This window comes from Jatropha curcas, chromosome 6, assembly GCF_041381405.1.
Source record: "Jatropha curcas cultivar XTBG-Jc1 chromosome 6, XTBG_Jcur_1.0, whole genome shotgun sequence".
In the NCBI taxonomy this organism is placed as follows: Eukaryota; Viridiplantae; Streptophyta; class Magnoliopsida; order Malpighiales; family Euphorbiaceae; genus Jatropha; species Jatropha curcas.
Window position 1 is genome coordinate 6,572,643 of NC_143156.1, and position 25,851 is coordinate 6,598,493.

The 25,851-nt window shown below is 30.5% G+C and overlaps 2 protein-coding genes across 3 annotated transcripts; one reads left to right on the top strand and one right to left on the bottom strand.

The window, feature by feature from the left end:
- Window positions 1–342: 342 nt before the first annotated feature.
- LOC105650798 (cyclin-D4-1) lies at window positions 343–2,439 on the bottom strand. Of its 2 annotated transcripts, none has more exons than XM_012237755.4 (5): window positions 1,913–2,439; window positions 1,740–1,826; window positions 1,167–1,476; window positions 960–1,081; window positions 343–796 (listed from the first exon to the last, which is right to left on the bottom strand). In XM_012237755.4, exons 1-5 carry the CDS (start codon window positions 2,204–2,206, stop codon window positions 551–553), a joined length of 1,059 nt encoding a protein of 352 aa, XP_012093145.1. In that variant the 5' UTR covers window positions 2,207–2,439; the 3' UTR covers window positions 343–550. The 2 variants fall into 2 exon arrangements, with proteins under 2 accessions (XP_012093145.1, XP_012093144.1); XM_012237754.4 differs by having other exon boundaries at window positions 1,167–1,479; window positions 1,913–2,436.
- Window positions 2,440–13,408: 10,969 nt separating this feature from the next.
- LOC105650863 (nucleobase-ascorbate transporter 4) lies at window positions 13,409–23,434 on the top strand. The gene is made up of 13 exons (XM_089723058.1): window positions 13,409–13,716; window positions 14,560–14,742; window positions 14,861–14,961; window positions 15,068–15,155; window positions 15,831–15,890; window positions 16,213–16,397; window positions 17,057–17,153; window positions 20,717–20,803; window positions 21,349–21,407; window positions 21,780–21,871; window positions 22,126–22,203; window positions 22,338–22,498; window positions 23,046–23,434. The coding sequence occupies exons 1-13, from the start codon at window positions 13,687–13,689 to the stop codon at window positions 23,316–23,318; spliced, it is 1,494 nt and encodes a 497-aa protein (XP_089579184.1). The 5' UTR covers window positions 13,409–13,686; the 3' UTR covers window positions 23,319–23,434.
- The last annotated feature ends 2,417 nt before the right edge of the window (window positions 23,435–25,851 follow it).

Consider the following 25,851-nt stretch of genomic DNA (forward strand, 5'->3'; position numbering starts at 1 on the left):
TTGGTTCCATTAACGGAGTTGAGTGTTTAATTGGACATACACTCGTAAGCGGCCGACTGACCCTAGTTCTTGTCGAACACGTGGCCTCGTACTACTGGTCCCATACACCGGAGGATACTACCGGTACTAGGAGGTAATTAACGCATACTACAAAGGGCATTTTTGTCAAACTAAGGAGTAAAACTGTAAAAGGATGATCGGTCTTAGATCTTCTGTGTGACCCATTAGTTTTTAATCTATGGATGATTGGTAAGAATAATTGATTCATCATTATACTCTATTGTACTTTGACCAAAAAGTCCCAAAAAACAAGTTTGAGACCAATTAAATAACATTAAATAATTTCTTCAAAAAAGAAATTATAATTACTGATAATTAATTACTGACAAAATCCCTCCTCACTTGGAGTTGGACTATCCAATCCAGTCCGTTCATTTTATAATCAACGCATGGAAAATATCGAAAATAAATTATAAAAAAAGGTGGGGCGCTCTACTACTCTCTCTCCCTCTCTCTGACAAAGGGAGATACGATCTGGTGGTGGTCTTATCTACGGTTGCTGTACATCCGAAGCAGAGGATCGGGCCCGCTTAGCTAGCGGCTCAGCTTCAACTTGGCTGATTGAGCCGGGGTTCTCTGAACGCGTGTCGCAACTCCCGCAAGCAGCCGCGTCGAGTACTCCTACTGGACTCGGCGGCTCCTCTGGCAGCTCAGCTGTTGTGTCCTTAAGCTGAGCTGATGGACACGTGTCTATCAGATACTCCTGCATTAGTTGGTGACAGCTTCTCACCATTTCCTTTCAGAAAAAAAAGCCAAAAGAAAAGCCCATTTTATTCCACAGATTTCAACACTTCTCAAATCTTCGTAATTCTCATAAAAAGTAAATATTTACACTATAACCCCAACAAAAATGAAAAAATCTATACAGACCACAAAAGAAATTTAAAATAAATACATACTTTGTTTATTCTTTCATGAAATAACTGTCCGTCCGCCGCCGGTATTTGAAAACTCTCGCCGCCGGCACACAACACAGCGGCTGCTGCAATTGTCGACGGCGTGAAACCCAAGAAATCAATCACTGAAAAAACCCAAAACGAGTTAACTCCAAATAAACCGAAAGCCTGAAACGGGTACAGGTCAAATTTGGTGAGAATCCGAATTACCACGGGTGGTGCTAAGAATGAGATCCGAAGAAGCAGTGAAGACCCTATTAAAAGGGTCAGGTTTTGAAGAGGAACAAGAAGGGAGCCTGGAAATGAAATAATCGAGATAGTCAAAAGGAGTAACAGAGCGCAATCTCCAATTGAGATTTGCCATGACGTAAAGCTCCATCCTCTGAACGGTTTTGGGTTCAAATACGAATCCGGGTTCAAGTATTTGAAGGTCCACTAATAGTGGCACGTGGAGCTCCTCCATTTTTGCCGCTAAAGACAAGCACGCCACTGAAAGAAGCTGAAACGGCCACCCATTCGCCTGCTGTAATGTGAAAAGGAAATAACCAAAAAGTGAAATTAAAATTTAAAAAAACAAAAAATTAATGTTGCATAATATGGGCATTGGACAGTTTCACTTTCCCGGAAAATCTGACATTTTACTGAGAAAGTTCAACAATACAACATTTAATGACATTATCGTGCAAGATTTGAGATTTTCTCACGGAAGTAAAGGTTTTCCAGGAAAATCTGGCGATTTCTCGGAAAATGAAAAAAAAAACAAAGAAATGACTGCCTGTTTACCGGAAGAGAATGAGAAGAAAGAAAACGGTCGAAGTAGTTGACGGAGAGCAACACCGTTACTGGCCTGAAGTGATAATATGCATGCACCTGCATTATATTTCATGAATTAACACTACCGCCGCAATTCATAAACAAACACATATATACTATACTACTGTATGTAGTCTACAGACCTTGAGGATCCAGTTGATGGAGTCTTGGCGAGCAGTGACGTCAATGAAGCGGTCACGGCAGCGATGGAGATAATCAGCCAAAGGCAAAAAGTGAGGTTCGGAGTCAATTAGCCTGTTGATGGAACTTTCATCGGATGGAGGAGAATAGAAGGAGAACGAAGAGGATTGAGGACGACGATCGGAGATCCAGGAGTCAGAGTCAAATTGGACCACTTCACCAGCGTCTTCGTCGCAGTACAAGCTGTTAACGGCAGAGGAGGAATCGTCCGGCGATGGAGAGTGAGTGGGAGACATAGTTGAAATGAGAATAGTGGCAGTTTAACGGAAAGCGAACGGAGAAGACGGCATTGGTGACGGCGGAGTAACGGCGGTAAGGAGTGTATGGTGATTTGGGTATGGTCATGGCTTGTCTATGACTCTTCTGGGTATAACATGTTTAAGCTCTTTCTCTCTCTTGATTTTTTATTTTATTTTATTTCTCTCTCTAGCTCTCGTTATCTTGAAGAAGAGAAGATGTAGGGTGAGCCTGTGCTGGGGAGAGCTGTTTATTGTCCACGTGGCCATATTAGGAAGTGTTTTTGCTTTGACCAATGGAAATTATTGTTGTTTAACTCTGGTAATTTTGTCTTCCAATATTACTCCATCGGTGTCTAAATTATTTTTTTAAAATTAAACTGAAAATAATAGAAAAACAAAATCAATAATTTTAAACTGAAAATAAGTGGTTTAAGTTTCATTTTTAATAAAAAAAAAACAATACAATTTAGAGATATTTGAGATGAGATTTAGCTCTTTTTCAAGATTCTACAATTGAAATCATGAAAATAATTTATTAATTTTATGGATTCTAATAAATTTATGAAATATTTTTATTTATTTTTTTTTTTTTGCTTGTAAGTAAATAATAAAACATATATATAAACATAATATCAAATTAAGGATAAGAATTATTTATACCTGGTGTCCGGATATAGATGTCCCATATATCAAGCTAATTCACGAAGGTTTTCTAAATATTGTTACTAATTTATTTATTTTTCAAATGAATGATTAAAAATATCATTGATACAATCAAAATTTTATTTTTAATTAGTTTGATGTATGAGCGAATCCATTAACCGACAGTTGATAAGTCTTTCCATCAAATTAATATTTTAGGAATGTTTATTTGGGGTAAGTGAACTAGAAAATGTAATTTCGTGCAAAATGCATAAAATGTCTTCGTTTGGTTTGCATTATCAATTTTACTTCTGGTTAGTAAATCATTTAACTTTCCTTACATAAAGGCGAGGGCAGTAAGTTCCTTACATGGCCGGAGAAGTTGCACTTTTGTGTTTAAGTACAATGAATTTATCGATTTATCTTATTATTTAAATACATTTTAATTTTACATCATAAATATTACTGTCTTTTTTAATTTGAAAGTGATTTACTTCGAGTAAGTTGATTTGATATGAAACACATTTAAATTATCTTTCTGAAAAATAATTACCTTATAAGTATATTTCTCGTAAAAATAGGTCTTCTTAAACCAAACAATTGCTTAGTGATTCATTATTTCAAAATGTCTTTAAAATCATCATTTGAACAAATTATATAATAGATTTAATAATAACTCAAATAGTTTACCAGCTGATATAATATATGAATATATTAATAACGGAATCTTATATTATTTACGAATTATGGCTCAGTTGGCAATGCAGACTGGACATGTGAGAAGCGCTATCAAATTTGATTTCCATTAAACACACCTGCAAGGGAGCTCAATTGGCAATGCAAACTGTGCACACGGAAAAAGCTCTCAAATTTGATTCTACCAAACACACCTGCAGAGAAATGCGAAGAGCCTTAAAGTCTGAGCAGATTACACGGTCTCTGATAATAGAGTCCGAATACTGGTGATTTACACCAAAAAAAATAATGGGAGCTCATATATATGGAATACCTCAGAGTCTCGCATTTTTTAAAAAAATAAGAAGTACATAGAGAAATATAATTTTAAAAAGGAATAAGAAAATTCACTGGTATGATTGATTTGATAGGTAAATTAGCATCTCTAATTTTTAATATCCAAAAGTGTAATAAATAGATTATGAACGGGCAATTTATTCATTAAATTTTTATTAAATACCTAATTAAATTAAATTCACGACATAAGTTTATAATTTAAAATTAATTTGTCTAATTTTTAACAAAAAATAAAATATTAATTTTTAAAAATATTTTTTTAATATTTAAAATTTTAGATATAAAAATAAAAGTCAATCTGTTTGTCACAAATAGAGAAGGAAGAAAAACAAAGATTAAAAAAAAAAAACATCCTCGATTTCACATTCATAAGTTGTCTTTTTAATTTTTTTTTAAAAATTTTCATATTACTTTTAAAATAAAAATTCCAAAAATTATTATTTTAATACAAATAAAAATACATAATTTTAAATTAAAGTATCTTAAGTTAAATTGAATATAATTACAATTAAAAATAAAATGGAGCGTTTATCCATAAATGGACAGTATAAAAGTAACAAAAATACAAAGGGCCATTCTTTGATCGACAGTAATCAAGAATCTTCAACGGTAGATATTGAATAATATTTACTAGTTAAAGTATGAATACTTCAAAATAAAATTATGAAGAGCGACTTAAATGTAAAATACATTTGAATTTAATTAATAATAATATCTATAAAATTAAAGTTCGATTTTGAATTAATTAACAATAATATCTATAAATTAAAGTTCGATTTATAGAAAAATATACATAGAGTGTGTAAATAGTTATGAACAATAAAGCAAAGTTAATCTCATACCTAAAAAGATAAAAGAATATTCATGGATAAAAAAAAAAGACAAAATTAATTAAACAAATAAATAAAAAGGAACAATGCCATGTAATTAATTTGTCTACTTGGGGTAAATCTATTGCTAAGGATTTAATTTTGTCTACTTTGGGTGTTACCTTTTTGCTAAAGGATTGATTAATAAGAGATTCATATCACCAATTCCTCATCCTAAAGTTGGGTTAGCAAAGTTATTTGACAATACTTTATAAAAGAAATACACAAGAAATTGCATAATATTATGATATTTATTAGCAAGAGTAAAATATCATATTTTTTCTTTGGATGTTATTTGTAAAGTATTTATTTAATTTAGTAGGCAATGTATAATATGATTGACTCTTTTATACTTGCATGAGGTATCCAGACCATGTCCGTTTTAACGGTCCACAAATCTGACTAATCCCTAGTTGCCCTTAGAGGCAAAGGAACTAGCATAGGAGGAGTTTACGTTATGAAGGATTAAACCTATGATCTAAGCTATGGTGATCAGTCCTGCAAATGCACTTTGCCACTGAACTACTCCACTCGAGTGTAAGGCATAAAATAAGAAAGTTATTAAATCAAAAGTGTAATAATTACTTTCCACTGGATCTTGATGTTTAATGTGGGTTCAACCATATTCATCAATTAAATTATGTTCATTAATGCAACTTACACACACAAAATTAATACATATATAGTTTAGTGACAAGCATTTTGGCTTAATTAGTTTATAGATATCAATAAATAGTGAATAATTTCTTGTCTAATTGTTAGATGCAATAGCTTGACTAACTTATCTAAATCATAATTTAATATGTCCATTTTAAGTATAATAAATACATTGACTAATCATGCACTTGAGAGTAATTAGTGGCCTAATACTTCCATTTGGTAGCCTAAAACAAAATGATTATTGATTGTTTGTATATACAAATCCAAGTCAAAACAAGGAATGTCAAAATAGGAGTAGCTATACGTATAATTGTTTTTTGTATTCTTATTTTCTTGAGATAAAATGAATCTATCCCAATGTACACAAATCTAGGCACATGCAAGTGTATGACTTTTGAGATTTTGGACATAAAAGAGACTTTGAATTGGAGAAATCAATCAATGTGTGTTTTTGAGAAAAAAAAGCAATGTACCAAACAATACTTATAATGTTTTTGTACTACTTGAATTAGATCAATGAGAAGTGGGCAACATAACACTCCTTGTAATGAAGAAAGGAAAGCTTGATGATGTGGCAATTTGTAGAAATCTTTCTAAAATCATTGAAGTATCAATGTTTATGCATTATAAGCTTATGAAAGTTAATAGCATGTGTTTGTTGTTGTTCACTTATGGGTAAGTTTTCAGTCTAATGGTTCCAAGTCTTGGGGTTTTGCCATTTTTTAGTACCCTATAAGCTGTCAAGCACCTTATAGGTATTATTACTAATTGCCACAAGAATTAATATATGTCCCTAACCCCATATTTCTTGGTGCAATTAACTATTTGTGTCCATCATTAAATGATTTTGTGCTTATGTTGAGCCTAAAATTTAATTAAACATTTAATGTGTAGAATTAATGGTGGTATTTTGGGCGGAATATATAATTGCACCCTTGAACTTTAATAAAGAAAAAATAAAAAAATTTATGATATTTTAAACTTTAAAATCGATCTTGTGGTTCATACTTCGCCATGCTAGTAAAAATAATTTTTTAAATGATTAAGGCTCAATCTGGCCTCTAAACTTGGATACAATATACAATTTGTCCAAAAATTAACTTTTTGTGCAATTTGCCCCTTCAACTTATACCAAAAGAATAAAAGGTCCAATTTTTTAAGAAAACCTTTTTTTTATGGTTTTAACTAATAAAAAATTACTTAAAATTTTAAAATTAGAAAATAACAATTATTTTAAAACATAATAATTATTATAAAAATATACAGTATTTGATTTAAAAATAATTTAACAAATATTTGATTTGTAAAGAATTATAGAATTATAAAAGGATTTGACTATATTGAATATTTGGTTAGAAAAATATATTTTTTTGAATATTTTTTGAATTATATTTGATTTAGATTAAATATTTAATTATTTTTTTAATCATATTTGATTCATATCAAATAATTTATTTTTTGGAACAAAAATTTGATAGTTTGTACTTTTGATAAGTTTAAGGGATAATTTGTATAAAAAGTTAATTTTTGAGCAAATTATATGTTGTGTCCAAGTTCAGGTTACAAATGAAGCCTTATTCCTTTTTTAAATTTTTATCTTTTATGTACAAAATATTAATTACTAACTAGATTTGGATTTATATTTTTTATTTTCTCTAATTAAAAAACATAAGCCTAAAATCAAAATGAAGCATAGTTTTTTATGTTTTTATTTTAATATGATCATTCAATATAAAAATGATAGTTTCTATTTTTTTTTTTTTTTTTGAAAAGCAAATATAACGCGTTAGGAGTATAAACTGATAATATTTGTATGGTGGTGGATGAAATCAATTTAATTATGTGATTTAGGTTCTAAGTAAGTTGCAGGAATGAAAGTGACTTTTGTAAAATAAAATAAAATGGAAATGGTAAAATGACTATTTTCCATCACTAACCGGACTTTGTTTCTTTGTCTCCATACTAACACCGTCATATATATTATTGATTGAACATAATACAAACAATACCCTAACTTATCAAAGTAGTTTCTAGAAAACAGGTGGGATTCACTTTATAATTTTTCAATTTATTTTAATGTTACCTGTCAAATTTTAATTGGTCTAACAACATTACCTCAAAATTCTTGCTACCAAATATGCCACAAAGCCATTTTATAGTTTTGAAAACTTTATTATTAGTGGTTTCTTTCTCAAAAAAACATCATTTTTGTTCTTTAATAGTCCAACTTTACCCTTTTAATTTCATGTCACAGTACAACAGCAGCATGCCTTAATTTCAAATTAATTGGAATCCGCTGTCTAAATACTTTTTATAGAAAAAAACTTTTGAAAAATAATTTTAAAATCAATTAATATATTAATAAATAAAAAAACATGAAAAAAATAATAACAATTAATTAATATGATATCACCTTGTTTATTTATTTATTTTGTAATTTTTTACCCATGATATGACTTTGATTAATTCCTTTATTTTTTTTTTTCTCACTTGACTTTCTTCCGGCTTTAGCTCAGATGGTGACCGGTCAGAAAGGACATGTTACTGATATGGGTCCCAATGAATCCACAATGATCCAAAATGTCATTCCAAAATGCTTCCTAGAGCCCCATTAGCTGTGCAATTGTAAAGATAACCAGTTTCTGATAGTCAATATCATATCCAACTAGATATTTTGTTGTTAACCCGTTTTTCAAGCATCTATTTTGTATATAATTGGAGCTTCAGATCCTGAAAAGTATTATCTAAGTACTAATGGGATGGATTTCGTCTATTAGATTTAAATTTGAGATCTCTAATTCTGTATTTATGGAAAGAATTTGATCGTACCATCATTTAATTGGTTATATATAAATATATATATATATATATATATATGTATTTATTGAAAGTATAACAAATTATAGAGAAAAATATCCGCAGCAGCTCCTCCATATGCCGTCTTTTTATTAGAGTCCCGAGGTGGGGAGTGTTTACACTCGACTCATTGATATTTATATTTTACAATTAATTCCTTGTGAGTGCAAATTACATAATTATGTCAATTTTAAAACTAAAATAACATTTTTTTTTCGTGGGTTTCATTTTTCAATTCCCAAGTTATCAACTACTTTCAAGTTTCATTTTCACCATATTAACCCACATGATTTATTTTTGTATGAATTTACATGAATTCATGATTGTTATTCTAGTTGGATGTTCAGGTATTCCAAGGTTTTCAATTAAGATCGAAGTAAGTTTTAGGCTGACTAAAGAAACAATCGATTTAAGTTCTAGTATCAGTTTAGCCTTTTTTTTCAATTTCATTTGAGTTTAGAAACTAAAATGAATCTGAAACCGTCAATAGAATTGAATTCCAAGGCCAACTTTAGACAAAAACATAAAAAAATAAAAAAATTTCAGAAAATAAGAGAGAGGATGGTACTTTTTTTGAAGATACTGAGAATATTGCCCGGATTATAACTCAATATTATAAGAACCTATTCACTTCCTCTAATCCATTTGAGTTTGGAGATGTTTAGACATAGGAGAGAGTTAAGTTACAGATGAGATGAATGCATCACTCTTAGAGCCATACATAAATTAACACATTCTTTAGATTTGGAAGAAAATGTGTCGATAGAGGAGGTGCCTCCTTGTATCTCCCATTTGTTTTAGACGGTAAATTTGGTTTATCTTAATGAAAGTTGCAATGTTTTTCTTAAAAAAAAAAAAAAATCGTTTTAGTTTGGAAACTAAATTAGTCAATAAAATTGAATCGGTCATTTCTGATCGCGGTTCAATTTAAGATTTAGTTCTCGAATCAATTTTGATCTTGGCTTATTTCAATTTGATTTTGATCCAAATTGGACCAATGATCAACTTTACAATGAAGGTCATACTCATCAATAGATGGGCTTTTCTATAGTCAAAATCACATGATTTGAAAATCCAAAACCAAAAAAAAAAAAAAAAAAAAGTGCAAATTATATAATATTCCCTTACGGGATGTAGTGGAAATAATTGAAACTCCTTCAACTGCTGCATTATCAAAGGGCACATGCCAAGGTTCAGAACATCCACAGGCAGAGGAATATTTAGTAATAACATGAAAGTTCTGACATTCAAACTGAAAGACAAAGAACAACGGGTGAAAAGGAAAGACAGCTAGAAGGAATCAGATTATAATGGAGAATGGACAAACTCAATTTCCTTAATTTCTTGTTGAACTCACTCTTCAAAAGGCCCTTGACTTTGGAACATTTTATTTTTTCTTTTTCTTTTTTTCCTTTTTTCCTTTTTTCCCCCTTTTTTTAATTATATTTCATTTTATTTTTTAATGTAAATTGAATCCTGAAGATTGGCACAGAAAAAGAAGAGCTTGAAAATTAATAATGAGCAATTCAGTAAAAAAAAAAAAAAAAAAAAAAAAAAAAACTTAGGTCATGTTTCTTTAGATGCAAGTATTACAATATACTTCATCCAGAGCTAAAATCTCAGCTTTTGCAACTGAGAATGTATTGAATCAAATTTCAATAGCATCGGTTACAAGCAAAATATAAAATCCAACTCCCCAGCTTAGTCCACTGGTGGTACATATCTGTCTCATTTACAAAATGCTCTATATATGTATACCTGAAGGATGAAATAAAATGACAGAAATTCTCTCTCTTAACAGAAGGATGAATTAATCGGACCAATGAATTGTAGATACCTGATGATTTAAATCGATATATATATATATATATATATAATTGCAAAACTTTATATGCAATATAAACGTATATATGTTTATATATATTTTTATCTCTCTCAGACACATGTTTCTCATCCATCTATGGATAACATAATAAGCTTAATTTCACTCATGACTACACTTATCCTTGATTTCAATGGGATCTTAAAAATTCAAATTACAGTAACTAAAATTACTCAACTTTTATTTTATTTGAACAAAATAATTTATTTTCTTTGAAAATATAATAAGAAAGCAGAGTGACCGAAGCTGAGGTTCCGATTGCAATTCATGCTTGTTCCTGTAGAATATAATATATATAGTTATGGGGCTTTAATACTCAAAGTCGAATGAAGTTGGGCTTATCTCCTTAGCAGTCTTACCTGTTGGAAATTGGAATGCAGTGCAAAGAGCTAGCCCAAGCACTGTAAGACTCAAGTTTCTTTGGAGCACAAGCTTGAGATAATCAGGCCCCTAATCTCATTGCAGTGGTTTAATCGGCACATAGATGAATGCGGCGAGTGTAAGTTTCCTTTTCTTTTCAATTCCTTTAAGAGCAATGCTTGGTTCAAATTATGTCAGAGGGAAATTTTGTAGCAATAAATGAATTTGGGGAGGCAAAAGTAAATTTTTCAAAAATTAAGGAGACCAAAGTGAAGAAAATTAATCTTTTATACTAAATTATAAAGCAAAATTTAAAAAAATGATGGAGTTTGGGGCAGTCCCCCTCCCTCAAAAAATTAAAAAAAAATCTTTTTTTGATTAAACTCTTGTTTCTGTAGATTCCTCTTATGATGAGCTAAAAGTTTTTATAAATTTTTATGCCTATTGGCTAACTTCTTTGGCTGAAAGTGTATTCTTGAAGCCTTAATGATTGGTTTTTTTCATGATTTCCGAATTGTAGTTTATTTTAGAGTTTATGTCGAGGGGGCTTTGCTTCTTCTTTTGTAACCAGAAAAAATATAAAAATGAAAATACTAACTGGTTTGCATCATGATAATGCTTTCCTTACCTATCTGTGTTTAAGGTTATAAAACGTTTTTAGGTTAGCATATGACATGTCGTCAAATAATTTCATTTTGTTAATTTCTCCGTCCGTTCCAAAAAGATAGTTCATCTTTCTATTTTTATATATTTCAAAATATAATTCAATTTTTTTTATTATAATTAATATTTAAATTATCTATTATGTTATTATTAAATTTTATCTTATTTTAAATTATCTTCGTTAATTAATTCATTACCTTTCGCTTTCGCAAGTCAATCTTCCTTCAAATTCACATGTTATTTAATAAGTAATTTTATTTTTCTATTTTTTCCTCTTGAATTTTAAAAAGTCATTAATATTAGTCACCCTCTTGCAATTTATATTTTCCATTTTATATTATTAATATGATTTTTATTATTTTGATATAATAATTGTTCATAGTATAATAAAAAAATTATGCTAACAAACTTGTCTTAACTTATATATCATATTTATCTAAAATATTCTAGCAAGTAGCAAACAATAGTACTGTCTCCCTAGATAGTCAAGCAGCTTGAAGATGCATGTTATTTTACAATTAACAATAATGATTCTCTCCGATCAAGCAACGATCCTGACAAAAATAAGCTGTCAATTAAACCAACCAAAGATTCCCTCCAATTTTTTTTCTTTAAATTTTTTAGTTGACCAAACGACGGAACGTTTTCAATGAATTGATCCCATCTATTAACCCTGCCTATGGTCCATTATATAAACTTCCAGCTATTGTACATGAAAAGCAGAGAAAGAAAGAAACGAAACAACAATGGAAGGGAATGATATGTGCATACCAAACTGCCATTGTTGGCAATGCCAGCAAACACCACAGCCACTTTACTATTTCGCCGACTCTTCTTCTTCCCATTTTATCCCACCGTGCTTTCCTTCTAATTGTCAACGTGATAGGCTTACAACCACTGACTGCGGTAGTATTCGTAGCTCTCCTACCCGTACACATAAACCGCCATCACAACCATCATCATCCCCCGAGAAACCTACGGAAACTTTCACACAAAAAAGACCGCAGAAGGAAGATAAAGATGAATTTTTCGGATTGAGAGAAATGTCTAAGCGGGAGATGAAGCTCAGTGCAGTCAAGTACCCCATCAGCCCGGACGCCAAAAAAATGCCGTGGAGTAAAAAATTTTCTCTAATTCTCTCTCAAAATAAATAATTTCTCTGCTTTTTTATTTTATTTTATTTTTTTGCTGTAATTTTATTGCTTTTTTCTTCTCTCTTTCGACTTCTATTATACTATTGTTTATTTTATGAAAAATATTTATCTATTCACATTTGCTTGTTTATTTTATTTTATATTTATTACTAGTTAGACCTAGACATGTGGATCCTATATAATTATTATTAACACATATTGATTATATCTTAATTATTTGAATTTCAATTTTTATAATTAAAAAATTATCCATTTAGTTACCAAAATAATAACAATATTATTAATTATTATAAATATTCATATAAATCAAAATAGAATTTTACAAATATAAGATTTTACTTTCATAATTTATAGAGTTTGTTCATCTTTTAACAAACTAAAAAACCGTTTATATTTTTTTTGAATAAGATGGAATTAAGTTTTTCCGTTTGAAAATAATTTTAACAAAAAGTATAAATAACAATTAGTTTTTTAATTAATTTGGATAGGTTGACTTAAAAGAAAAAAACTAAAATTTATTTTGTTGATTATCATAAATGAATAATTAGTTTAAGATCAGGTAGTATCATATATAAAAATTAGAGAAAAGTATTGCTTAAATTGAAATGTAAACTGACAAAGCTTGTTCTCTCCATTTCAATGTAGGTAAGCCAACTCTTTATCTCATGGGATTTCAGGGCAGCCAAGTTATTACTTGGACCACGATGATCATTCCCATCTTGCTTGCCCCTATTATGGGCGGTGGCGATGTAAGATTATCACTTCAAATTTTGAATTTCTCTAATTCAATGGTCAGTTTAGCATAATTATATATTACTAAAATTAATGAGAATTCTCTTGAACTATTATACTAATGAATCCAAAGCTGAATTGGAGAAAAATTATCAAATATTAATTTATTTTTCCAATATATATATATATATATATATATATATTCATAAAAAATAGCATCAATTATAAGTTTAGTGTCTCAACTTTTAAAAATTTCTATTATAGCATCTTAACGAAAATTAAGTACTTGAATCCATTATAATTTTTCAATCAAGTATTGTATGCTTACATGGAATAAGGAAAATATAAATAGAATTCGTGAGGTCCACTATATCTATTAAACTTTGATGATGCAGCTTTGACTAATGAAACCGCGTAGGAATGATAAAGTAAGGCAATAACAACTATTTTCTAATCTTTTCCTTTCCTCTCTTTCGTGCGCTCCTCCATCCCATTTATAGTATTCCCCTTTATCCATGGAATTGTGATACTTAAAAAAAAAAAAAAAAAAAAAAATCAATTAAGCAGCTATGTTGGAGATGGCCAACATAGATCCCGAAGGAATCGATGGAGTTCGTATGACATGAAATGTCTGGCCGTGCACCAAAGTCGAAGTCAGTAAGTGCATTATCTCAGTCGCCGCCTCGATCTCTCTTATCCGCCACCATCCTGACATTCCTATGCTTCCTTACTGTCCTCTTTGTTGCAAGACATGCTCCGTCGTCCTCAATTCTTTTGGCCGTGTCTATTTAACTGCTAAGATTTGGATTTGCTCCTTTTGTTTCCAGCGCAATCATTTCCCTCCTCACTGTGCTATGATCTCTGAGACTAATCTCCTTGCTGAGCTTTATACTCAGTATATAATAGTGCAGTACACGCTTCCAAACTTTTGCTAGTTTACAGTAGTTAACTTCCAAAAATATATGGTTGTTTGATGTTATAGTACAATCACGATTTTAGTAAATTTTCTTACTAGTTTACGGTATGCCCATGACGTTAAGGTGGGCCTTATTGTTTACTACATGCCATGTTTACTGGATGTGATGGAATTTATTGTTTTTTTTTCCTATACTGCAGGTCATGAGTTAGATTCATTTGTATTGTTTTGGATCATAGAAGTTTTGCATTTTGCTTTTCTTTTATCTTTCCTATGTGGCTTGAGCGTATTCTTCCTAAGAGGAGAAAAAAAGCCGATCCTTTGACTCGTTTAGTCAAAGCTGAATCATCACATTTTAATAGATAAAGTAGGTTCAACTTATCCTATTTGTATTTATAGTATTCCATATAAGCAGGCAATACCCGTTGAGACACTAAAATATAAATTTTTCAAAAATTGAGACATTAAATTTATAATTTACCTTAAAAAATATTTTTGTTGCTTCTTGGATCTTCTCTTTTGGTTGATTTATCCTTGACTTATTGTTCCTTTTTTCTTTTCTTTTTTTAAAAAATAAAAATCAGTTGGAGAAAGCTGAGACAATACAGAGTTCACTCTTCATGACAGGCATAAATACACTCTTGCAAATTTGGTTCGGCAGTAGGCTTCCTGTCGTGATGCAAATTTCCGAAGCTTTTACCATTCCTGCTATCAATATTGCTTTATCAACTAACAATATATGTCGTTGCACAGTTAATCCTCGCCAGGTTAGTTTTCTTTTTTTTTTTTTTTTTTTTTTTTTTTGAATAATAATAATAATAATCTTGTGTTTGCACTAATTTTGAATTTTTTTTTTGGGTTTTTTTTTTTTCCTTTCTATACTAGAGGTTTAAACGAACAATGACACGTATACAAGGAGCAAGTATTATTGTATCCTTCATTCAGATGATAATTGGATTTTCGGGGACGCTGAAGTATTTTGAAAGGTAATATATTTAGTTAATAAGGCTGGCTAAAAATTTATAGATTAAATTATTTAAAATTTATTAACTTAGGAGCTTTAAATTGAACTTTTGTTTTGGTGGTACGTAGCCGCATTAGCGATGAACTGGTCTATCTCGTTAATGTTCCTTTTGTGACTCTAACTGGACTTGGGCTGTATAACCGTGGACTTCCACAGGTAAGACAAATATAAATGATTCATGTCTTTTTTTTTTTTTTTTTTTTATACGTTAGGAAATCTAATGGGCCGAAATAATATAATAAACTATACAATGAGAAATATTTTTTATTGACTCACTAAATTAGTAAAAACTCTTGTGGTTGAGATGACTTCTTCTTGAGTCTTCTCAGTCTTCACACTAATGATAAGACCAACCAGATTACACAAGGATGGCCGATTCAATTGGTTTTTGGTACATATTTTCTTGTGCATGATTAATCAATGACATGTTCCACTCATCAATTTTATGATCAAGACCGAAAAAGAATTCTCAAAATTTAGATGCTGAAATTGAAATTGAAAAAAAAAACCAGTATATTATCATGCTTATCTACATTACTAACCTGTTTACAAAACAATATGTGACATGAACAATTAATTGGGACCCTCATTTCAACACATTTCAAATTGGATGGGAGCGGAGCTGAAAGTTAAAAATTAGAGGGCTAAAATAGAAATGAAAAAGTTGGTGGGGCAATATATAAATTTTGATTTTTCAATTCCATAATTATTATTATAGAAATATTTGTATCCTGCGAATTACATATAGGTATTGATAAGGTTGAGGTGTAGTCATACACTTAAACCTTTGCATAAAGGCTACAATCAGTTTCTTTCTATCCTTTGCTGTAGTTGATGAAATGCGTCGAAATTGGATTCCCAGCATTAGCGTTTGTGGTTTTCTCAAGGCAGGTGAGCGAAATGCGTCATCATTTCATTTTTATATTGCAACGTTGAAACAAGTAGCTAGAAAGCTAAATTGGAAATTAAATTTTATAATTTATTTGAATTTTTATCAAAATCTAATATAATATATTCTTCAAATTTAGTTGGTTTCAACCATAAAGTAAAAATGTTAAAAAAATTAATTTGTAGATAATTACAACATTGTAAATTAGAAGTCTATTAAAACCAAATTAATTAAAAATAAAAATAATTTCTACATCTATCAATTAATTAATAAAAGAAAAGCAAAGGTTATGGAGGAATTTCGGTTGAAACTTTATTGTTGCAGTTGCTTCCAAGGATTTGGAAATCATGGACAAAGATAGCGGAACGTTATGCTGCGACGTACAGTATTATAATAGTATGGATCCTAGCAGAAATTTTGACTGCAGCAGGTGCATATGATAATACGAGTCAACAAACTCAATTGAATTGTCGTGCCAATCGTGGTGGCCTTATTCGTGCTGCACCTTGGTAAGTGTCTATATTCTAATTCTACTACTTCAAACTTGCTTTTATTTTTGCTTAACAATACTTGGTACGAAAGACACTTAAATCTAAAATTTTATTGTAATTGCATTCTAAAATTAAATGAATATTAGGATTAACAATATATTTTAATAGGATTAGACTTGCTTACAAGGGCAATGCTATGTGTTAGAGGAAGGAAGCAATTGCCCTCTTCTTATTATTTTTTTTTTTTCAAATTTGAATTTCCCTTAGCAGAATCAAAGCTCGAATCTTGACTAAATAAAGTTTTTAACACCATTTTGCCCCATCCATCTCTATACAATATTCCTATAGTCAACTTGTATACTATTAATTGGCGCATCTTCTTTCTAATAAAGTAACAATTAAATGTGCTATTATGATTGAATTGTTTATATCCGATTTATAGACCTATTTATGAATTAAATTAATAAAAAATAATTTGTTGTTCAAATGATGCTATTTTTTATTTTCACATGGAAAAAAATAAAATTGGAAAATTTTTTTTATTTGATCTATATATGGAAGCTATAGATTGAGTCTAAACAAGTCTAATCCAGAAAAATAACATGATTTATTCTTTTTTATTTGAGATGAGTTGAAGATTTTGTTAAACTTTTGGATTTTGATTTTACTACTTGCAGGATAAAGATTCCAAGTCCATTTCAATGGGGATATCCCACTTTTGAAGCTGGTGATGTCGTTTCAATGATGGCTGCTTGTTTTGTTGCTATTATTGAGGTTTATTTTGATTTTTTACTAGCATTCTTTTTTTTTTTTTTTTTTTAATATAAAATGGAGATGTCTATATTGATGAGAGTTGAATATGGACTTTACAGATTTTTAAGTCTCTTTGACGGACAGAAATCTTAATTACACTCATAGAATAATGAGGCTTTGAAGCAAATAACGGCTGGAAAAGCATGTGGTTTAGATAGTACTCCTTTAGAGGTTTGGAAGAGTCCTGAGGAAGTGGAATAGCTTGGTTAACAATGTTATTCAATATTATTCTTAGAGGTAGAAAAATGTCAAAATCAGTGAAGAAAGAATACTTTGATACCGATGCGATATATAAAAACAACGGAGACATCCAAAGTTATACAAATTATCGTGGTATTAAACTTATGAATCACATAATGAAACTTGGGGAAAGAGTAATAAGAATATAGATTAAGGAACATTACTAAGATATCAAAGAACCAGTTTGGATTTATGTCTGGTAGATTTACAACAAAAGGTAATTTTGCTTCTAAGAAGAGTGGTAGAAATATTGAAAAAAGAACAAAGATCTACACATGGTGTTCATTGACATAGAAAAAGCTTATGACAAAGTGTCGAGGGAAATACTTTGGTGGATATTAGAGAAGAAAAGAGTTTATACCAAGTTTATAAACTTCATTACAGATATATATGAAATACAGTCATAATATAAGAACAACTAGAGGGGATGTAGAGAAGTTTTCCATAACAGTTGGGCAACATTAAGGATTTATTTTATGCCCATGCTTATTTACCCTAGTAATGGATGAGCTATCTTATAATATACAAGAGTTTGGTTTAAGGAAAAAGCAGGAAAGTGAGTTTAGATTAGATGATATGCTAGTGCCTAAGTGCAATAAAGTCAAATATCTAGGCTCTGTGATCCAAAGGGGGTCTCATAAATGAAGATGTTTCTCATATAATTCAAGTGGAATTGACGAAATGGAGGAGTCCTATTGTTAGTGATTCCACAAGAGTATGGATCGTGCAAGTAGTACATACAAGATATCGTCCTCAAGGATAGGGGGAACCAAATATTAGTTTTGGATCCAAGATGTATTATCTAGAAATTAGATGAAGAATATTTAGAATCTAAGCTAATTAAATGTAAAACAAGCAAGAACTACTAATTAGAATAAAAGCAAGCTAGCTAGCTTTAGTTTTCTCAGATAGGGAAAGGCATTAGTGTTGGGATCAGCACCATTGAACAACATTATAATCTCAAACTTCCATTTTCAATCTATTAAGGGATGCATCTTGAAGGGGGAGAAATCTATTTATATTTATGCTTTCTTCCAAGTAACACAAACGTTTCGGAATCATAAGAACATCTAACTTTCATGGTACAATGATGGTTCCAGCCCATTAATCTCTATAACCTTCCCTAATTCCTTAAAAGAATAGCTTATTCCTACATCTATCTCTTAGGTTCATGTGTGGGTCAGTCCAATAAGGGACTTCACCTTCTAGTTCTTCATCCTCTCATTTCTTTTCATACAAATATACGAAACTCTATCATATTCATAAGCTTTAAGCTCACACACACACGAATCATGAAAAACATCCATTAAGATTAAAATAAGGAGAGATGATTATATAGTTGCTGCCCAAATGGGTTTTCACCCAACACTAGCTAAGAGGACTACTCATAAATCATTCTCAAATTACAAATCATAAGATTAAGAAGAAATGGTGGCTCTAGAACCATCCTTGTCCACAATAGAAAACTAAGATCGAAATCTTGTTTCTATTCTAACTATGGAGTACATCCTATAGCCGAATCCAATTACGTGTTTCTTTTAATCTGAGATGTTCCATAGCCTTCTTGATGATCTTTGTATCTCCTCTCCTTCCTCTTATAGCGCTGGCAAAGGTTGCAAAGGCATTTCAAAAAGATCATTGACCGATTCTCTCGCTTTAAGTTGCCACATGGAGGAAATGTATGGTTAGTGCCCCCCCCCCCTGTGCTTTATATGCAGGCTCTATGCTTGGTAAATACACGGCCCATCATATGGGCTGACGAGTAGAAAGGGGTGAAACATATGATCGGTGCCCCTCCCGTATCTAAATTTCTATGGATGTATGGTTGGGCGTGTATTTTGCATTAAGTCTTCTGACTTATTGATAGAGAATATACGGCAGGTTGACCGACCTTGGATTTTACCAGAATGCATCTGATATTGCCGTGGATAAAGCACGACCAGTGTATCGGTCGTGGATATTGACGCCAGACCTTCCTTTTATGGATTGGTCCAAAATGATTGAAATGTCTCTTGCTTTAAGGTGTTTCTCCCTCAAAAGAATGGACCTGCACTATAAGACAAACCAAATGCGAAATATATACAATGCATGCAAAAACTATCTTTAAATCATTAAAAATCCCCTAGAATTGGATTAAACTAAAAGTTTAAAGGTATAAATATATATACATAAAATGCATACATCAGCTATAAGTATACTATGTGACTAGGAAAATATCTAACAAGGTAAAAAGTAAGTTCTATAGAATAGTAGTGAGACCGGCAATGTTATATGGTGAGTGAATGCTAGGCACCTAATATGCAATGTGTTCACAAGATGAATATTGTAGAGATGCGAATATTGAGATGGATATGCGATCACACAAGGTTCGATAAGATTATAAAATAGTCACATTAGACAAAAGATGCAAGTAGCAGAATTTGGAGAAAAAATGAGAGAGTATCTGAGATGGTGTGGTCATGTATTATGTAGACCTCGATAATACTAGAGAGTGATAAAAAGGGAAGAGGCTGGCCTAAAACTACTTGGAGGGAAGTTGTCGCTAAGAATTTCACGTTTTTTGAATATTAATGAAGATATAGCTATGAACAAAAAAGAATAGAAGCAAAAGATTTATGTAACAGACCTAAGTTAGTTATTGTTGTCTATCTTAAGCTTGTTTATTTATTAATATGTCAAATGATTTCAAAACTCCTCTTTCAAAGTTTTTTAATTACTAAAAGTTTTTTTTTTCTTTCGACTTATACTTTGCTTTGCACTGATATTAACCTAGTCAGAGCAAATATTTGAAATAAAGGATTTATATAATCGACCTCAACTAGTTTGGGACTAAGACATTAATTCATAAAATTTTATGTTTTTTACCCTTCTTTTTTTTTTTTCAAAAATTATTTATTGACCCAGGCAAAAATATATCTAAATCCACAATGATTTCATGGATTTGAAAGAGCTTTTGAAATATAATTAAATGAGTTAAATTATATTATTAATAAAAAAAATAATAGAATTGAAAAAACTTCACCTCTTAGATAGGATTTCTGTCTTCTCTAAATGATGGAATTGAATCCATCATAAAATCTATCAATTCAAGGATTTTAATCTATTTTTTCTCAATTAACGAAGAAATCATATAAACTTATATATATATATATTCTATCATTCAAACCATGTCTGTGTTTAAACAAGTTACAACAAAGTTAAGCAAATATATTTTGATTGGTCAATTTAAGAAAATATTGGGCGAAGATCATATGCAGGGTTTTAAAATTTGTTTATGATTTCAGTCCTCTAGCACGTTTGCTACCTCGTCAAGATTTAGCGGCGCATATCGTATAACAGCACCTTATATTAGTAGAGCAATTGGCGTGCAGGTAATTAACATTTAAAGACCCTATTAATTTTCATTATTTACTTACAGTTAAATTATAAACAAATTCCATTAAATTTTATTAAATTCAATTAAAATCTCTCAATTTTCAATGTTTCACATTTTTAGTTGCAAAAATAAAGGCTTATATATTGGAAAATATTAAATTTAATTTTTTGGAGTTAAACATAACAAAATTTAGGTGTGTCTTACCACTTAAGTCATTGATGAATTACTTTTATAACTTCTTTTTTTTTTCTCTCTCTCTCTTTCCTCTTCTTTTGTATTTTTTTTTCCCATATCTTCCTTTTCCTCTCTCTATCTCTCTCATCATCTTTCTCTTCTTTCTCTCTCTCTATTTTTCTCTTTGGATATTCTATACAATTACAACATATTGGATTCCAACTCTAAATTTATTTCAAATATAAGTTATGAAGCTTAATTCAAATGTATTTTATATTATTTACCCCAAACAGAGCTTTATGTTTTTTCACATTCCATAATTTGTTTTTTCACTTGTTTTAACTTCTAAAGAACGTGCATATGCAGGGAATTGGAACTTTGCTGGACGCAGTGTTTGGCTTGGGACTTGGCTCCACTGCTTCAGTGTAATTTCTATACTTTGAAACTACAATAGATTTGAATTTGAGTTCATATTAATTTTAAATGCATTTACCATAAGACTAAGTTCGTGAGTGTAATTTTTAAGTTAAGAATATTTTTAGTGATTAGCAATGGAATGTTATTATAATAATATCCATTTTAAAAATAATGTTATTATATATTGTCAACAAGTTGCACTCAATTTTTAAGGTTCAAATCGAGTTCGACTCTACTCGAATTCAACAATGTTCCATCAAAATCCTTACAATTTTTCTTATACTACTGTTTTTTTATCAGCAAATAAATTAATTTTATCAATTTCTTATACTAATGTTGTGAGATAATTATTAATTATGCATGGTTGGTTGTGGCTACAGTCAACATGCAGGACTCGTAGGATCGACGCAGATAGGAACTCGGAGGATTGTCATACTCTCAGCTATCTTTATGATTCTCATTTCCCTGATAGGTGCACTGTGCGTTCTTATAATATTTTAAAAATTATTTTTATATAATAAAATAATATAAATATATATATATATATATATATATATATATATATATATATATATATATATATATATATATATATATATATATATATAAAATTCAGTTTAATACAATTTTTATTATGATATTAAGGTTTTTGATCTAATATCTGCATTTTTTTTTTTGGTCAAAGGAAAATGTAATAACTATTAGTAAATATTACATATCTAACAGGAAAACTTGCGGTTATTATTGCTTCTATACCGTTGCCAATTGTGGGGGCTCTATACATTGCTTTCTTCCCCTATGTGGGTATGTATCCTTTTTTTTCACTTTTGCCAATATGTTTTCGATGATTATTATTATTGTAATAGCAAAGTATTGTTTTTGTATATTACCTATCAATTGACTTTTGATTTGTACTGTACATATTATGGAGCTAACAGTGGCAGGAGGTGTTGATGATTTCATCTTATGCGAATTGAAAAGCTTAAGGCCAAAGGCTCTTTTGGGTTTTTCCCTCTTTATGGGTCTCTCTGCGACTCAGTATTTCGGTGACTATGATTTATTTTCGACAAATGGCCTTCCTCAAACCAGCACTAATTGGGTAAATTTCTATTTGTTATAATATTGCATTCTCTTTTTATTTTTATTGGACCATTAAAAAAATCATGATAAATTTCACTTATTACACGATTTTTGAATTTATTAGCATAATTCACTATGGTTTCCAATAAGAGTGAGAATGAAGATTCAATTTTTTTTCCCCATAAAAAGAAATAGAGAGAAAAATATTTTATTTATTAGTGAATTGGACAAATTTTTTTACTAAAATCTACTTCCTCTATTGCCTATAAATATAAGTTGTTTTATAGTAATTTTTCTTGTCTATAAATATTAATCGTTTTTTGAATATTAAGGCATAATTAATAAACTTTTCCCTATTTTTACTCTTTATATATAGAAATAAAGATCAATTTGACGCTTAAATTTATTTAAAATGATAAAAAATATTAGACTTAATTTTTTTTTTTTTGTCAATTTAGCTCCTTAATTTTCTATATAGTTACATTGTGATATATTTATTAAAACGATAGTTAGAATTGATTTTTTCCAAACACTAATGATTGGTTCTCATTTGTCTTTGATTTCAGTTCAAAATCATACTGGAGGTTATTTTGTCATCTCCAGCAACATTTGGCACTATCATAGCTTTCCTTTTTCATTGCACATCTAAACCACCACCATCAACCAAGGAGGTGCCGACAGTGGGATCACCCAAGAAGGCAGATTTAAATGTACTAACACTCGTGAAGGCGAAGGAGAAGAAGGCAGAAGATGAGGAGGAGGAGCTGAAGAAAAAAATCCGACTTGAGATTAAACAAACCTATAAACGGCCTTCTAGTCTCAGTGAACTGTTTTCATGATTCTAATTTACTTGATTTTATTTGGAAGAGAAATTGAGGTCATTAGACTGGCCCGCCAGATATCTTAGATTGGCCCATTACATTGTTTCGTCTTTTTCAGGAACAGCAGATTTTATTTGGTAGCTAACATTTTGAGCATTTTTTCACATAATTTAAAATTAAAAATTTGAATGATATCTTCAAAATAAATCGAAATAATAATTGAGATTTTGTTGATTATAGTAATCTCAACCCTAGAGAATTTCAATATTGCTCCCAGAACATGAAAACACATGTAAAATACAAACTAAAAAAATAAAATTTTAAAAATAAATTTTCTTTTTTGTATAAGAAAAAAAAATTAGTTAACTGAGATGATAAAAGAACCATTTTTGTATAAAATAAATCACAGCAATATAAATCATTTTAAATTATGCATGAAAAATCTTTTTATTGTTTCAAGCAAACCTTGTGAAATTGTGGTAAGAAATTTAATTGAATATCGCCACAGTTGAAATATAAAAATAAAAATTCTAACAACTATTATTGTTAGTGTTGAAAGCTCTATAATATTATCAAAATTTACAACTTGAAGTGCATAATAGATCATTTATAAAATTTAGAATTCCATAGAGTTAAAATTATAAAGTTCGGAGATGAATTTATGTACTGCATGCAAACTAATTTCCATTTATTTTTATAGGCATGGCCACCGGTTCGGTTCTAATCGGAACCGAACCAAAATCGAACCGTATTGTAGACGAATCGAAATTGGATTCAAACTGACAGTTGACAGCTTATTTCGCAAGTGTACGAATCACTACAAGTAATATATGATGAGTAAGATATCATTTCCACAAGGATTGTAATCCAAGTACCAAAATTATGTTATCTTGTTCTTATTTAAACGATACTTGAGAGAATTGTTTTATAGATGTAAAATAAACAAGAGTCAAAGTAAACAAAAATTGATTAAAAGAAATCAAGGAAGTAAAGCTACTAGAGGTTTTGATTTCACTTAATTCTATCCAATTTATTTCATTAGTTCATTAATCATTTTAATTATTCAAGTATGGGAAACAACTCTTAATTCACTAACAAGCTCTTCCGATGTATTGCTAGCTATTTTAATTCCATTTAATTACCTATCTTCCAATAGTGCAATTAACTATGAATTAAATCATTAAGTTATGTAGTTGTTTATGAATTTATAATTTAAGGTTGATAAATCATAAAAACCCCCCATGAGTCAAACCATATAGCTTCCGCATCAAGTTATTATTCTCATGTGTTTTATTAACCTTTTCTTATCAAAAATCCTTCTTCCGATAGTGATAATTGAAATAAATCAATCTAGGGGAAAATTCGGCCTAGAAGCATTAAGTTCATTAATAAATCATAACTTGAATAAGGAAAAATAAATCTAATTGCATAAATTGAAAAAAAGATTAAGCTACATCAAACCCCTAGTATAAGAATTTAGTTACACATAGTACTTAAGTAACACTCAATAATACTTGATAAATATTCCATAATCAATAAGAATAATGAAAGAAATAAACAAGATTAAGAGTTTAGAAATAGAACTAGTGATAAATTGCTTGGATGGCTTCCTTGAAATCTTGCACAACTCTTGAATACTTAACTTCTAAAAGAATAAAACTGTATACAAAGCTATAAGAGAAAGAAGGAGTGAAGTGTAGTGTAATGTGTGTGATGCTTTTGGAATGGCTTCTTCCCCTCTTTATATAGACTTCTTGGGGGAACAATCCACATGCTTTAATGAGTAAAGTCCAACTTTGTGAGGTGGAAAAGTTCTAAATCAAGCCATAAATTACTCTCAATTATGGCTTTCCAAGTGCATATGGTTGAAGTTTGACTGACATGTGAAGAGAGTATCCAAAGTATCCTGTGAAAATGGTAGGGATTAGTTGGCAACTTTTGACTCAAATTCAGGATTCTTGATTGGCACGGGCGTGCTACCTGGCACGGTCTTGGGCGTGCCAGGCTCTGGAAGTCTGAGGCTCTCAATAGGGACCGTGTTGTTCAGCACGGTCTGGGGATGTTCCAGAGCACGGGCGTGCGCACTGGCACGGCCAGGGGCGTGCCCTCCTCTGGAAGTCTGGAACATATGTAGCACGGGCGTGCTTCAACTGCACGGGCCAAGTCTTTATTTCTAGTGCGGGCACGGACGTGCGCCTGAGCACGGGCTTGGACGTGCGCTTCTCTGGAAGTCCAGGGCAGTTGTGGCACGGGCGTGCGGCTTAGCATGGGTTGGGGCGTGCGCGCCTCTGATTCTTTGCTTTGTTTTGCCTTGCATTTGGCACGGTCGTGCGCCTTAGCACGGGCTGGAGCGTGCTGATTATGTTTTGCCTTATTTTTGTCCTTTTCTTGCAAAATCCTACACTTTTCCTTAAAATTAAGTGAGTTGTGTTTCAAGGAAGCTTTTAAGTAAAAACATAACAATATTACATAAAAACTAATTTAGATAAATTAAAAATGCTAGAAATCTTAGTGAAAATTACAATAAAAACACTATAAAAATTAACACTAT